The 13,806-nt window shown below is 37.7% G+C and overlaps 1 protein-coding gene across 1 annotated transcript in view; it reads left to right on the forward strand.

Annotated features, from left to right (window-relative positions):
- Window positions 1–13,806, forward strand: part of ATP6V0D2 (ATPase H+ transporting V0 subunit d2) — a 42,226-nt gene that overhangs the window by 19,106 nt on the left and 9,314 nt on the right. Inside the window, exons 3-5 of the mRNA XM_038579666.1 lie at window positions 9,652–9,830; window positions 11,023–11,102; window positions 12,726–12,803. Of these exons, the coding sequence (XP_038435594.1) occupies window positions 9,652–9,830; window positions 11,023–11,102; window positions 12,726–12,803 (337 nt within the window). The remainder of the gene's footprint in view (window positions 1–9,651; window positions 9,831–11,022; window positions 11,103–12,725; window positions 12,804–13,806) is intronic.

Here is a 13,806-nt window from a genome sequence, read left to right on the forward strand (position 1 = left end):
TAAACTTGTTCTCTGAGCCAATGGAAGAGTTACTTAAAGTGCAGATCCCAAGACCATGCCTCTAAAACTTATGTTTAATTAGGTCCTGGAATGTGGTCTGTGAATCTGCACTTTTTATAAGCCCTCCAGGGGACACTGCTGCAGGTGAGAAATTTTTGTAACCATTTGTAGACTCTAACCTGAGTCTACAATACATCAGTTGTGGGATTTTGAAAACAAAAGTTCCTTAATCATTCAAAGCCTTAGTTTCCTCATCTAGAATAGTAATAATTATAGTCAATATAAAATTGTGAGCATAATTTGAAAACAGGGCCGGCTAAGGATGTTGCGAGAACTAGTGCAAATGAAAATACAGGGCCCTTGTTAGAAAAAAAAAAAAAATGTTTAGTAATTTCAAGAGAGCAACAGCAGAGAATTAAACTAAGTGTGGGGCCCTTCTCTGTGTTGGACCCTGTGTGACTATATAGATTGCAGGCCCATGAAACTGGCTGATATACATATATAATATATGAATATATATACATAATGTATGAATATATCCACACTTAGAACATATCCACATACACATACTCCCAAAAAATGCTGCTATTTTTTTTTTTTTTTTTGCATTAGTATAACCTCTGGTGAAAGCAAGAAAAGATTGCATAAAGGAGGTGATGCCAAAGCCAAAGACTTGAAGGATGAGACCCTGTTTGTAAGTGGATGTGGCTGGGAAGAGGCAAAGCAACCGGTGCAGAAACATGGTGCTGCTTACCCAGCACTACTATTACGTTGCCGATGCCACGGGACATCAGCAAATTAGTGTCTGCCAGTTAGGGATGTCAAGGCAATGGATGTAAAAGAGCTTAGGATGCTGTCCCTACAGCAGTTCTTCTCGAAGAGAAATATATCAGGGCCATGGTAGACATTTTTTCCCTGGTTCTTCGTCCACATTCCAGGTGGGGATGATAATCAACCACCAGGGGTCATGATTGAGCCCAGTAGCCTGTTTTCCAAAGCACTGTTCCTTCCCCAACAACTGTTGAGTGAAAGAAATTTGAGACTGTCTCCCAACCTGGAAAGATTGAAATTCACCGTGCTACTGGTCCAGATATTCACTGCCTTACTTGTATTTTGTTTTATCATGTTTATTTTCTATTTTTTAATTGAAAAAAAAGCCTATGCCTGTGTTTCTTAAGAGTTTTTTAAATTAAATTTTATTTAGTGCTCATTACGAGCCAGCATTTACATAATCACTATACATGTATTAAATTCGTTTTTAATTCTCATGACAACCGTATGAGTGGCACTAATATTATTGGCATTTTAGAAATAAGGAAACAAATTTAAATAATCTCTACACCCAAGGTGGGGCTCCAACTTTCAACCCTAAGTTCAAGACTTGCATGCTCTGCTGACTGAGCCAGCCAGGTGCTCCAACTCTCATGCTTGATGCATAATTTTTTTCTATGTGAAAAAAGTTTTATATGTATGCATATGTTTATATGTAAACAAATATAAGTACACATAGCTGGTTTTATTGTTTTAGAACAGCAAGATCATGTATGTATTGTCTGCACTTTGTCTTTTTTACATAATCTCATCAGAATTTTCTACATAAGCACACAAGATCTTATTTGAAGCACATATATTATATCCCATTGTGTCGTGTCTACCATCATTTATTTAACCATTTCCCCTTTGTCCATCTAGGTTATTTCATTTCCTTGCTATCCCAAGTAATGCTGCAACAAACATCATTGTACATATATCTTTGCTTCCTCATGCCAGAAATTCTTTTGCATGGTTTCCCAGAAGTGAAATTGTCAATAGATATGCCAGTCTTAGATTTTGATAGATATTAGCAGACTGCTCTCTCATATTCCAACAATATCTGAAAGTTTTGTTACTTTCCTAGTCTCTCACTTTTTTTTTTCTTTCCTCATCAGAAGATATGAGATTCTCCAATATCTATTGTTACTGGTGTCTTGAATCTAATAAAGATGAGATCTGCCTGTTAACTGTTCTTCACCAAATGAACAGGCTCTACTAGACACAGCTTGTTTAAACCCACGTAACTGGAAAGAAGAACCACTCCACTGATGTTTTCCTAGGAATTATCATAATATTTACATGTATGGCTAAAGAGGAGGTGACAGTTGAGTACTCTCCCTTATGTTCTAATTCTCCTCAATGGAAAAGTACAGAAAAAGCAAGGAATAGGCAGCTATGACCTCTAGAAAGGGACCTCAGGCTAAGACACGAGGTAGCCAGTTATCTCCTTCACTTCTATTTACCAGTATCAGAGTCAATGTACTTGAATGAACATAAAGAAAAATTTATTCATTGATTGAAAAACATCATCATTGTGTTCCTATTCTGTACACGTATGGTTAGGCTTCTAGAAGGCCACAAAAAATAATAAAGATTGGTAGGAATTATCTGTAAATAACTACGTTTGAAATGAATATGCAAAATGACTTACCTAAAAGCACACAGTTGAATAAAGGCAGAATTAATATTTGAGTCCAGGTCTTATTTCCTCAAATATGCAATAAATATTGGTGAATGAATGAGCTAACTATTCATGTTCACCATCAATACTGCCAGTATACATTGATAATTAATTTCACCCCAGGATAAATATAAATGCAAAACTTAGACAAAAAAAAGATATCACTTCTAGCTGGAGATATTTTAAAAGCTTAATGAAAAATGTGATATTTGAATATGACCATTAAAAGATGGGAAGGATTCCATTTCTAGCAATTGGTGGGGAAGGAAGGTTTTATACATCTAGAGAGTAATAGAAACAAAGACACTGGAAAAGGATAAACAAGTTTGAGGAATTTTTAAATCCAAATAGATGGGTTAAATCAATATTGTAGAGAAGTACAATATTGAGAAAAGAGTTTTCTAAAGATTCCAGAGCTACCAAAGTTTTGGGAAATGCATAGTGATCAGCTTTCTTGTTCTAAAACATGCTATTATAGGCAATGCTGACTTCTTTCAGTATTTTATTTTGTGAGAAGGAAAAATGAGCATGACAGCAAAATTAATTGCTTTTAAAAATTATTTTAATTTTCACTTCTTCTATTTAAAAAAGGGAAACTTTAGGGAAGTAAGAAATGCTACCCAAAAAAGCCAAATTTCAAGAGGCAGCAGATGTTTATAGGGGATATTCTAAATCTCAACAGTCTATTTAGCAAGTCAGACTAAATAGCAGAACTGCCCATGTGAGGATAATGGAGTTAGCATTGGATTAAATAAATCTGTAGTAACAGAAATGTTTGCCAATGTGATCAGGGAAAATTTTCATTTGAAAATTAATACTTTGGAAAACACTTCCAACATGGCTGTATTGTTCATGTCACAATAAATACTGTTGGGCCTGTCAAGGGTGGATCAGCTCCTTTCATGAGGAATGAAATAACTTAGCATACACCAATACACCAAGTCTATTTCACGCATAGCCCAATCCTTTCCATGAACAATTACGTATTGTTTTTGTATTGATTATGTATTTCATGTCCCTGTCCCTGTATTTTCCTTCTGTACAAGTGTGGCCTAGCAAACCTATCACAGTTCTGGTCACCTAAAACAGAATTGTTGGTATCAAGAATGCTATATATTATGTGTAGCAGATGAAAGGATGCTGACCCAGCCTCTTGGTTGCCTCTTGCTATAGGAACCCATAGCAATCAAGTCCTGATCTCAGGATATGGCTCTTGTGATAAAGCCAAATCCAAGTCATAATGTTTTCAGATAATGAATCTGTTGTAATCGCCAAGTTCACCAAGTTATCTACTATCCAGACATACAGACGCACCCAATGGGGAAGTTCAGGCTGAGTCTTGAAGAGCCTCCATCAAACAAAGGGACTCAGGCCTTTTAATATATAAAAAAAAGTTATCATTTATGACAACTAGTTAACAGACATAGTTTGAGATTAAGGATTACATTCCCAAAGAGATAAACATTAAACTATTTGAAGTCCAGCTATCTTAAAGGAAACATCATGAAGTAATGGCCACACAAAGTTCATGTACGGAACAGGATGGTAACAGGTTTTCTAAAATAAGTATAAGTCAGATTTAATATTTAATATCCTAGCAAGTAACATAATTTATGGTCTTGTGGATGATCCGGTCTTCCACATGACTACCATTCAATTCCTTGTCTCTAGACCACAAAAGAGTTGATAGCCTCTTAGCTTCTAAGAGCAATGGGTAAATTTAGAAAAGGTTCTATTGGCTAGAACTTGGTGTAAAACTAGAGAGGTGTAGAAATCTTGGAAAATACAAGAATTTAAACACTGTACATTTTTTTATATCAAAGATTATGTAGCTTATAATTTCCTGTTCCCCTTCTTCCAAAGTCTGGTTTATTGTCTTTTTCTAAGAGTGTACGATTGCACACGCCTTCTTTATCTGAGGCCTTCTACTAGTGCTCTCATATGTGTTACTAATCCAAATGCCAAACATTCAAAGTTGAAGAAATATTTCCATGTTAAGCCACAGAAAATGAAGCTCTTGTTAAACTGGTTTTTAGGTAACACAGTTGGGTTTAGAATTAGGTTTCTCAGGACGCCTGGGTGGCTCAGCGGTTGAGCGTCTCCCTTTGGCTCAGGTCGTGACCCCAGGGTCCTTGGATCGAGTCCCACATCGGGCTCCCTGCGGGGAGCCTGCTTCTCCCTCTGCCTGTGTCTCTGCCTCTCTCTCTCTGTGTCTCTCATGAATAAATAAATAAAATAATTAAAAAAAAAAGAATTAGGTTTCTCTGTTTCAAAGCTTGATGTCCTTCTACTGTGACAATTTAACAATTGACAAAATGTATGATTTGAGTCAGTTTACACAACGACTGTATAAAGATGGTGATATTCTCTACCCTTTTCCACACCTTGATGCTAAACTTCTTTTTTAAAAAAGTTTCCTACCCCATTGTACCCCCCCACTCTAATTGCTAGGTCCAACGGATATATTTTCTGCCCTTTCACAACTTGCTATGGTATTTAGTTGTCGATGTCTTCGTCCCATGCATTCTGTGATGACACTTTCTCTTTGTGCTCCTTTTTCCATCCTGGCCCTACCTCAGTCGAACTTGCAAAGTCTCTTCCTGCCTTTTAAGAGCTTTTAGGGGGTCTGTTCTATTCACTTGTCTAAAATGCATACTTTTTTAAAAAATGATATTATTCACATCCATAGCTGGAGAAGTAACCAGAAGCCAGGTAATCAAAAGCTTTGTATACAACGGTGAGAAATATGTGCTTTATTCCAGAGGCCAAAGGAAGCCATTGACAGATTTTTAGGAATGACAGGATTTTAGGAATGAAAGTGGTGATGTTGCTGATAGAGATAGAGATTACAGAAGAAGGAGAAATACTGGAGACATTGAGGCTTTCAGATCATGGGCCTGAGTTGTATGAGAAAACCAGGCAGTGATAGCCACAAAAAGGAAGTAAAAGAGTGGATCTGAGGCTGGGCAGAGAGATTTTGACTAGAGCTGAAGAATCATGCCTCTAACTCACCAGTGAGGGCTCTAATTGACCTCTGCAACTGTTGTATCAGCTTAGAATTTGATAGTTAGCATACAAGAAATGTGTTTTAGTTAGCTTCAAGATCCTTAAATAAGTTTGGGAACAAAAAGGGAAAGAATAGCACTAAGACCAAAAGGAAATATTAAAATATCATCTGCCTTGAGCTGTTTTGTTTTTGTTTTTTTTCTGAATCTAATCGGAGCAAGACTTCTGGCTTTGGGGTGCCAACTCTGCCTCTTTCTAGCAGGGTGACCTCGGACAAGGTATTTAAATAAAGTGATGATAATAATGGTCCTTAGAGCCTTGAATCATGAGGCTTGAATAAGAACACGCACGTAATACCTGACAGAAAAAACCTCAAAGAGGGCTAGCATTTTAAAAACTATAATTTTTACAACCTAATTTTTTAATTGAGTTATTCACTCACAATTCTAGGTGACTGAAGTGATTTTCACAGGTGCCAATATTAGAGTTATAGAATAAAATGTTTAGAAGGGGCTATTAAATGAAAATGTTTGTCTAGGCCACTAGTAAGAGAAAAATTAACCCAACTCATCCTGGCTCTGTCACTACATGTGAATGCAATTATCTAAAACATAAGGACTTTGAACTAGATGAATACCCCAGTGTCTTTAAGCTCAAAAATTACTCAAGCAATATCAGCAGTGATTTTATTCCTAACTACTATATGTGTGGCCCTGAGGATCTATAAAGATTATAGCCTGGAAAAAGTAACCTGTTTTCTGGGCACATCATTCCCCTGCCACCCAAGATAGTCAATGATAATTATATACCTAGTGCATATGTGTGATGGGGATGCGGAAGGGGGCAGGAAAAAGACCCCTCCCTTCGGCCTCCTGCCATGGGCTGTCCTGGGTTTTCACTTCATTTCCTGAACAACACTATGAGAACTGGTGTTACTGCTCCATTGTAGAAACAAGGCCATTTAAACAGTGGGTTGAAATAAAACAGAATCCAGTTGTTATAGTCCTTGCTCTTTACAATTTAGAGTCTAGACTAATAGTAAAAAAAAAAAAAAAAAAAAAAAAAAAGGTTTAATTTTTCTTTTCTTTTTTAGTAAACTCTACCCTTAACATGGGCTCGTACTTATGACCCCAAGATCAGTCTCCTGCCACACCGACTAAGCCAGCCAGGCACCCCTAAAAAGAATTTTTAACTCAATACATACACGTACACATGTACACATGTGCACACCCACATGCACACACTGCAGAGACATAGGCTTGAGTGTTCCATGTGGGCTAACTCCTCACAGCATTGACATTGGTTGCCCGTCAACGTTTAGTCTTAACAGTCTTCTGCGAGTTGGGAGTGTTGGCAGCTCATATGCTTTTACATTGCCGAGGTGCTGTGGGGAACAATTAAATGTCTGGAGCCTGCTAAGGATTATTAAGTGCTAGCAATTCCCCTCTCAGGTAATAGCTTTTGAGCCATAAAGGGACAGTTAAATAAGCACTTCCATTTTAATATCATTTTCAAGAGATAAAAAGGAGTCTAAAATTCTATAATGTCTAAATTTGGTACTGCTGTTTGGGAGGTGAAGAAACTTTAGAGTCATGTGCCTTTTAAAAGGGGATAATTGCCTGCTTCTCAACTTCTTCAGATAGAATTTTTATTGAAGTAAATTGTAGAAGCTCCACAATGAAGGAGACTCTCTTCCTGCTGGATATGTTCTCTTGCAAACGAAGTCTGTGACCCATGCAGCCAGGCTCTAGTGATAATGGCTTCTAACTGGCTGGGCTAATTTTTATCCAGTTATTTTTCAAGCCTGAATTGTGGAGCAGTTAGTCCCATCACAGTCAGACCTGAAGGACCTCAGCTCTTCAGTTGGCTGCCTCTTCGCTCTCCTTGATCCAAAACCTCACCTTCCTGGCTCCCTCTTTCCTCTCAGCTCTGGAGCATGTTCTCTTCTCTCCCATTTGAAAAAAAAAAAAAAACTGAAGTCCAAAGCTCCTTGGCCCCTGGGTCTCCATAGAACTGTCTTCCCTTTCTTTTAAGGTCAGCTTGTAGCTTGAACTCTGTTTTTCTTTTTAAACTTCCTTATTTCCCTCTCACTTTAAACATGAGATCATGTTTCTGCCACCGTCTCCCCTTTCTCCTCCACTAAACTCCACTGGAAGTGTTTTCACTGTTGTCAGATGGCCTGTTAGTTACTGCATCCTATGGACACTTCATTGTCTACCTTGACTTTCTTGTGGCCTTTGATGCTCTGACCGCTTCTTCCTAGAACTTCTACAATTATCTCCCCTGGTTTTCTTCCTATTATCTTGTCATTCCTTCTCAGGTTCCATCAAGGTCCTCAAATTGTGAGGTTAACCCAGGGTTCTCAGGGCAGAACTCTCTATGTGCACTCTAGAATGTGATCCCAACCATTCCCCAAGACTTCTGCTTCCACCATTAACTTTCCCCTTTAGACCCCCTAGATGTCTGGTCCTGGCTGTCCTCTGGACTCAGACTTCTGAAGCCTACTTAACATCTCTTCTTAGATATTTCCCAGGCATCAAAACTCATCCTGTCTCAAGCATCTGCTCCCATGACAACCCGCTCTTTTTCCAATGCTCTCATCTCAATAAATTTGGGTTTCACAATCTGTTAAACCTAGAAACCTATGTATCATCCTTGACAGCTAAACACATCATAGTATAAAGGCGAAGAGAAAGATTCCAGAGGCAGACTGCTTGAGTTTCTCAGCTCTCTCATTTGTTAGCTGTGTTATTGTGTGCCCCGCTGGAGATAAAAGCAGTATTTATTGTCATCACAGAGTTGTTATCCTCATTAAATAATAATAATAACTTCTGTAGAGGCACCTGGGTGACTCAGTGGTTGAGCGCTTGCCTTTGGCTCAGGTTGTGGTCCTGGTCCTGGGATCACATCCCACATCAGGCTCCCCACAGGGAGCCTGCTTCTCCCTCTGCCTGTGTCTCTGCCTCTCTCTCTGTGTCTCTCATGAATAAATAAAATCTTTAAAAAAAAAAAAAAAACTTCTGTAGAGCACCTCACTGTTTACTCCTTCTGTTTTAATCATTATTCTACATAGATTGTAACACGCCTTTCTGTTTAAAGGCATCTAATATCTTCCATCACCCTCCAGGCCCAAATTACTCATTTTGCCCATCAGAACCTTGCATGCTTAGCCTGGGCCCCACCTCCATGGCCCAGTCTCTGGCAGAAAATTCCTTGTATTCTCTTGTCTGGGGCTTTTTGCATACTCTTCTTTCTGCCTTGAAGCCTTCTTTCCCTCAATTTCCCACCACTTTGCCTGAACAGCTACTACTCATTCTTCAAGTTTCAGCCTGAATATCACTCCCCTAGGAAGTCCAATCTTTGCTTTGGTGCCCAGCTCAGAATCCCCACACCATCTTATAATTTGCCTAGCATCAGTGCTTCATTACATTATGTTGTAATGGATTCTTTGTCCAGTTTCTCCCTCAAACTACATTCTCTGTGAAGTAAGGGATTGTTTCTTTTACTTTTCAGCCTCATTGCTTGGACTATCCTGGGTGCAACATAATCACATATAATATGGTCCTATGGACTCTTGGGGACCTGGGGAGGGGGGGAACTGCTAGGAAGTCCACTACTTGGGCTCATAGCAGGAAAAGAATACAGAATATTTTAATTTTTTAATAAATTAAATAGTAAATATTTTAATATTAAATTTAATAAATATTTATTTTAAAATATTTTAAATGTTGAATCAATGATGAGCTTTATTATAGGTTTAAAAAGTCAGTTTTGAAGATTGCATGAAATGCTCCAGCTCTGTGTTTCTCAACTTTTGAAGTCCATAGTCCATTCTGAGAAACCACACAACTTCATACTCATCCTCACCTTACGGCATTTGACAGTTACAATGTAGGGGTCATCTTCTGCCTATCCCACCAGCCAAGGTTACAGCCTAGTTATTACAACATTGATTTTCAAACTATGATGTCCCCAGAGAGACATTTTACTCCATTCACATCTCTCAAATCCCAGAGTTTAAAAGAAGACTCATATATTTCCTTAATGAAAGAGTGTATGTGCCTGAACTATACATACTTTTTTTCACTTGTGGTATGCTTCTTATTCTCATACAGTTGATTTCCTAATGATTGAGACTTCTTCTAAATCAGGTGCAGTTACATGATAGACAATGTGATTCTACTGATGAATGGTGCCTTGCAAAAAAAATCGGTGAAAGAAATTCTGGTCAAGTGCCACCCATTGGGCCGTTTCACAGAAATGGAAGCTGTCAACATTGCGGAGACACCTTCTGATCTCTTTAATGCTGTTCTGGTTGAAACACCATTAGGTATGAAAGCATAAGCAATCATATAGCTCCCTGTGCTTGTTATCATAGTCATCAGAAAATGTACATTTAATTCATAGTTTTCCCCATGGATACAACATCATACTATACAGCTTCCTAGGTGCAGAAGACACATTAAGAAATCTAGTCCAGCTCCCTCATTTTTCAGATGACAACAAATGAAAGTAAACTTCCCAGAGTCACATAAGAACCATTTGTAGCCAGGTAGGAGCTGGAGCTCATCTCTCAACCTCCAAACCTTGGTACATTGTACAGATCATAGTAAATAAATGATAGAACTTGTAATTTTTCAAAAAATTAATTTTCTAGCTCAGTTTTATATGATTAATTTCTTATCCTTTTGTTTTAAACTTCTATCTAAATAAGGCTGCATATGGACAGCATTTTGGTTTAGGAAGTGTAGGAATGCCATTTTTCTGAGACACTCAGGGGTGCCTGTCAAATGACCTGGAGCAATGATGAAATAAATGCTAATTCCATAATAATTTAGCACCGATAATAGTTCTAGCATTCAAAATGCTAATGGAATAGTTTTATCCACGTTATTGTCAGGAAACCTGGGTAGTAGCAATTCATAGCAATTCGCAGTTGATCATATGTCAAAATAGTTGCCGTTGAAAGCAGAAATTTTAAAAAGAAAAAACAAATTGTGTCATCATTAAATGTGTGATGCTAAGGGAGCATGGTAGGAAGAGGGTAAGTTTATAATCATGGATGTTTGATTCCAGGCTCAGCCTGGTGACTTGAGCCAGTGCAGTTCCCCTCAGTTTCCTCATTTGAAAAATAATGGCATCTTAGTATAACAGAGCTTTGAAAACTAAATAAGACACAGTTTGAGTACAACTCAATGCTTAGCACGTAGTAGGGTTGCAAATGACAAATACTACAATTAGATGAGGGGTAGAGGGTCTTCAAAAAGGAAGCCATAAAGTGAACAGTTCCAAGGTGTTGTGAGGATCAAGTAAGTTGAAATATAAGCAATGTTTAGTGAACAGCTTGCACACAGTAAATGCTCAATAAATAATCACTCTTTCTGTCATTATCCAGTCTGTGGATTGCCACTCTAATGCTCTAGTCAGGAGTGAGCACAGGGCGACGTGTTCAGGAAATCTTTTCTACAGTTTATAATCATGCTTTTCATTTATTTATTTTATGTGATAATTTCTGCTTTCAGCTCCATTCTTTCAAGACTGTATGTCTGAAAATACCCTTGATGAACTGAATATTGAATTACTGCGCAATAAATTGTACAAAGTAAGTATTTCCCAAACCATTATGTTTTTTTTCTTTATTACATAATACATCCTAACCAGAGTCCTTTGTTAAAAGTTACTTTGGGGAAACCTGGGGGGCTCAGTGGTTGAGCCTTTGGTTCAGGTCATGATCCTGGGGTCCTAGGATCAAGTCCTACGTCAAGCTCCTCTCAGGGAGTCTGCTTCTCCCTCTGCCTATGTCTCTGCCTCTCTATCTCTGTGTCTCTCATGAATAAATAAGTAAAATCTTTTAAAAAATAAAAATTAAAAAAAAAGTTACTTTGCCCATTAGCCAACTCCTACAATTATGAAGGTTGGCATACTTGGAATACAGCTTTTACAGTCCTAGTCTTCTAGTTCAATACATATGTGTCCGCTTCCCCTGAAGCAGCAAGATCCTTAAGAGGAAGTTACACTTCTCATTCTTCTCTGCATTTCTAGCTCCTTGCCTTGGTGTGCCTGGGACAAAAAAGGTTGCAACTGGATAGATGGATGGTGGGTGGACAGATGAATAAGGTGAACCATATCCATTTTTAAAACACTGCCTGGCTGGTTCAGTCAGTAGAGCATGGAACTCTTGATCTCGGGGTTGTAATTTCGAGAACTGTGTTGGGTATAGAGATTACTTAAAAACAAGAACTTAAAAAAAATTTAAAAATAAAAACCAACCAGTATACATAATGATCCTTGTGTTACGTAGTATCTATCCCTGTCCTTAAATTTCATCTTGCATAACCTGGCCAGCTATCTGTACTATGCCACCACCATTTGAGTAGCTCTGTGTCCTGGGGGCTGAGCAAAATCTGCCCATTTTCACTCATACAACCATAGCATCTTTGATACTCTCACTGAGTAACTGAAGGAATACATACTGTATACTGTATATATGGAGAATATAGTGTCATGCCATATGTGTATATATAAATATTTATGCTAAAAGTATGGTCCTTCCAAGAGCACTGTGTTGCAGGCAATTTTCCTTTTTATAAAGAGATGTATGGACTTAGAGGAGGCATCCTTGAGGTATAGCTAACAGAAGGCACCTTTCTAAGCAAATTATAGGCATTAGTTCACTTAATCCAGCCAGCAAAACTATGTGCTATCCTCATTTCTCAGATGAGAAGTCACTTAGCTAGTAAGTAACTGAGTTGACATTCAAACACAATCATTCCAATTGTTCAGCCCAAGCTCTGCCTTCCCAGTATGTCCTCTGCATTCAAAGCCATCCCAAACATGTCTCCGGGGCACCAAGAGAAATTAAATGTCAGCACAGGAACAAATCTAGAATTATTTGTTGAGTTCATGAAAGAGTTTGGCACTTTTATTAGAATATCAAAAATTAATCATGTGAAATAAACACAAGAACCATGCAAAGAGTGCTTGCAAAAAGCACTTGCTTGTTAAGGAATCATAAGGTATGATAAGTACAATTTTGTTCTTTTTTAAACCTGTGCAACATGCTTCAATGCAAAAGTTTGTATCAAATTTTTAATAAAATATTGCCCTACGGGACAAGTAATTCAACCACCATTAAAGTATTTAATAAGCCATGAAGAGCTGATCTAGAAATTTCCAAAGGAAAATATCTTCATTTTATTGTTTTATGATCTTTCTTCTTTTTAAGTCTTACCTCGAGGCATTCTATAAATTTTGTAAGAATCATGGTGATGTCACTGCAGAAATCATGTGTCCCATTCTTGAGGTAAGAAAGTCTTTCGATTTCTTTATGTCAAATAACGTGCTTACATACTTCTCATTTATATAATCTTACTTTTATTTCTTTAAGTTAGAAGCTCCTTTATCTAGGAGCTGGGTGCCTGGGTGGTTCAGTGGTTTAAGTGTCTGCCTTTGTCTCAGGTCATGATCCTGCGGTCCTGGAATCAAGCTCTGAGTCAGGCTCCTTGCTTAGCAGGGAGCCTGCTTCTCCATTTCCTTCTCCCCTTCTTCCCTGCTCATGCTCTGTGTCTCTCTCACACAAATAAATAAAATATTTATTTTATATTATTTATTATAATAAAATTTATTTTATATTATATTATTATATTATATTACTTATATATATTTTTATATTTATTATAAATAATATAATTATTTATATTTTATGCCACTACTGCTTTCTACCTGTCTAAATAAAATATTTATTTGTTTGAGAGAGAAAGATAGCAGGAGAAAAGCTCCTTTATCTAAAAATAACCAAAACATATTTAATCATACATATCATTTGATGCCTTCAGTTAAGAGTGATATTTTCCAAGTTTCCTACATAAAAGAGTTATTTTGGAATTCGAAAAGAACAATGCTGGGTGGCCTGGGTGGCTCAGTGGTTTAGCGCAGCCTTCAGCCCAGGGCCTGATCCTGGGGACCAGGGATCGGGTCCCATGTTGGGTTCCCTCTGCCTGTGTCTCTGCCACTCTCTCTGTTTCTCTGTCTCTCTGTCTCTCTGTCTCTCGTGAATAAATAAATAAAATCTTTAAAAATAAATGTATAAATAAATAAATAAAATTTTGGTCATGATTCATTTTGATATAATATGAACAAAGTACAGTATAATTAGTTAAAAATTTGGTATACGATGAGCAATTGGTAGACTATGAGTACTTGTAATAATAACCCAACTTCCATCCAACAAGGAACATGGGGCAAGTTGGGAATTCTCACAACATGGAACCAAAGTCCACTATGGGCCTTGTTCCTAATATAATCCC

The sequence above is a fragment of the Canis lupus genome, chromosome 29 (genome assembly GCF_011100685.1).
Source record: "Canis lupus familiaris isolate Mischka breed German Shepherd chromosome 29, alternate assembly UU_Cfam_GSD_1.0, whole genome shotgun sequence".
In the NCBI taxonomy this organism is placed as follows: Eukaryota; Metazoa; Chordata; class Mammalia; order Carnivora; family Canidae; genus Canis; species Canis lupus.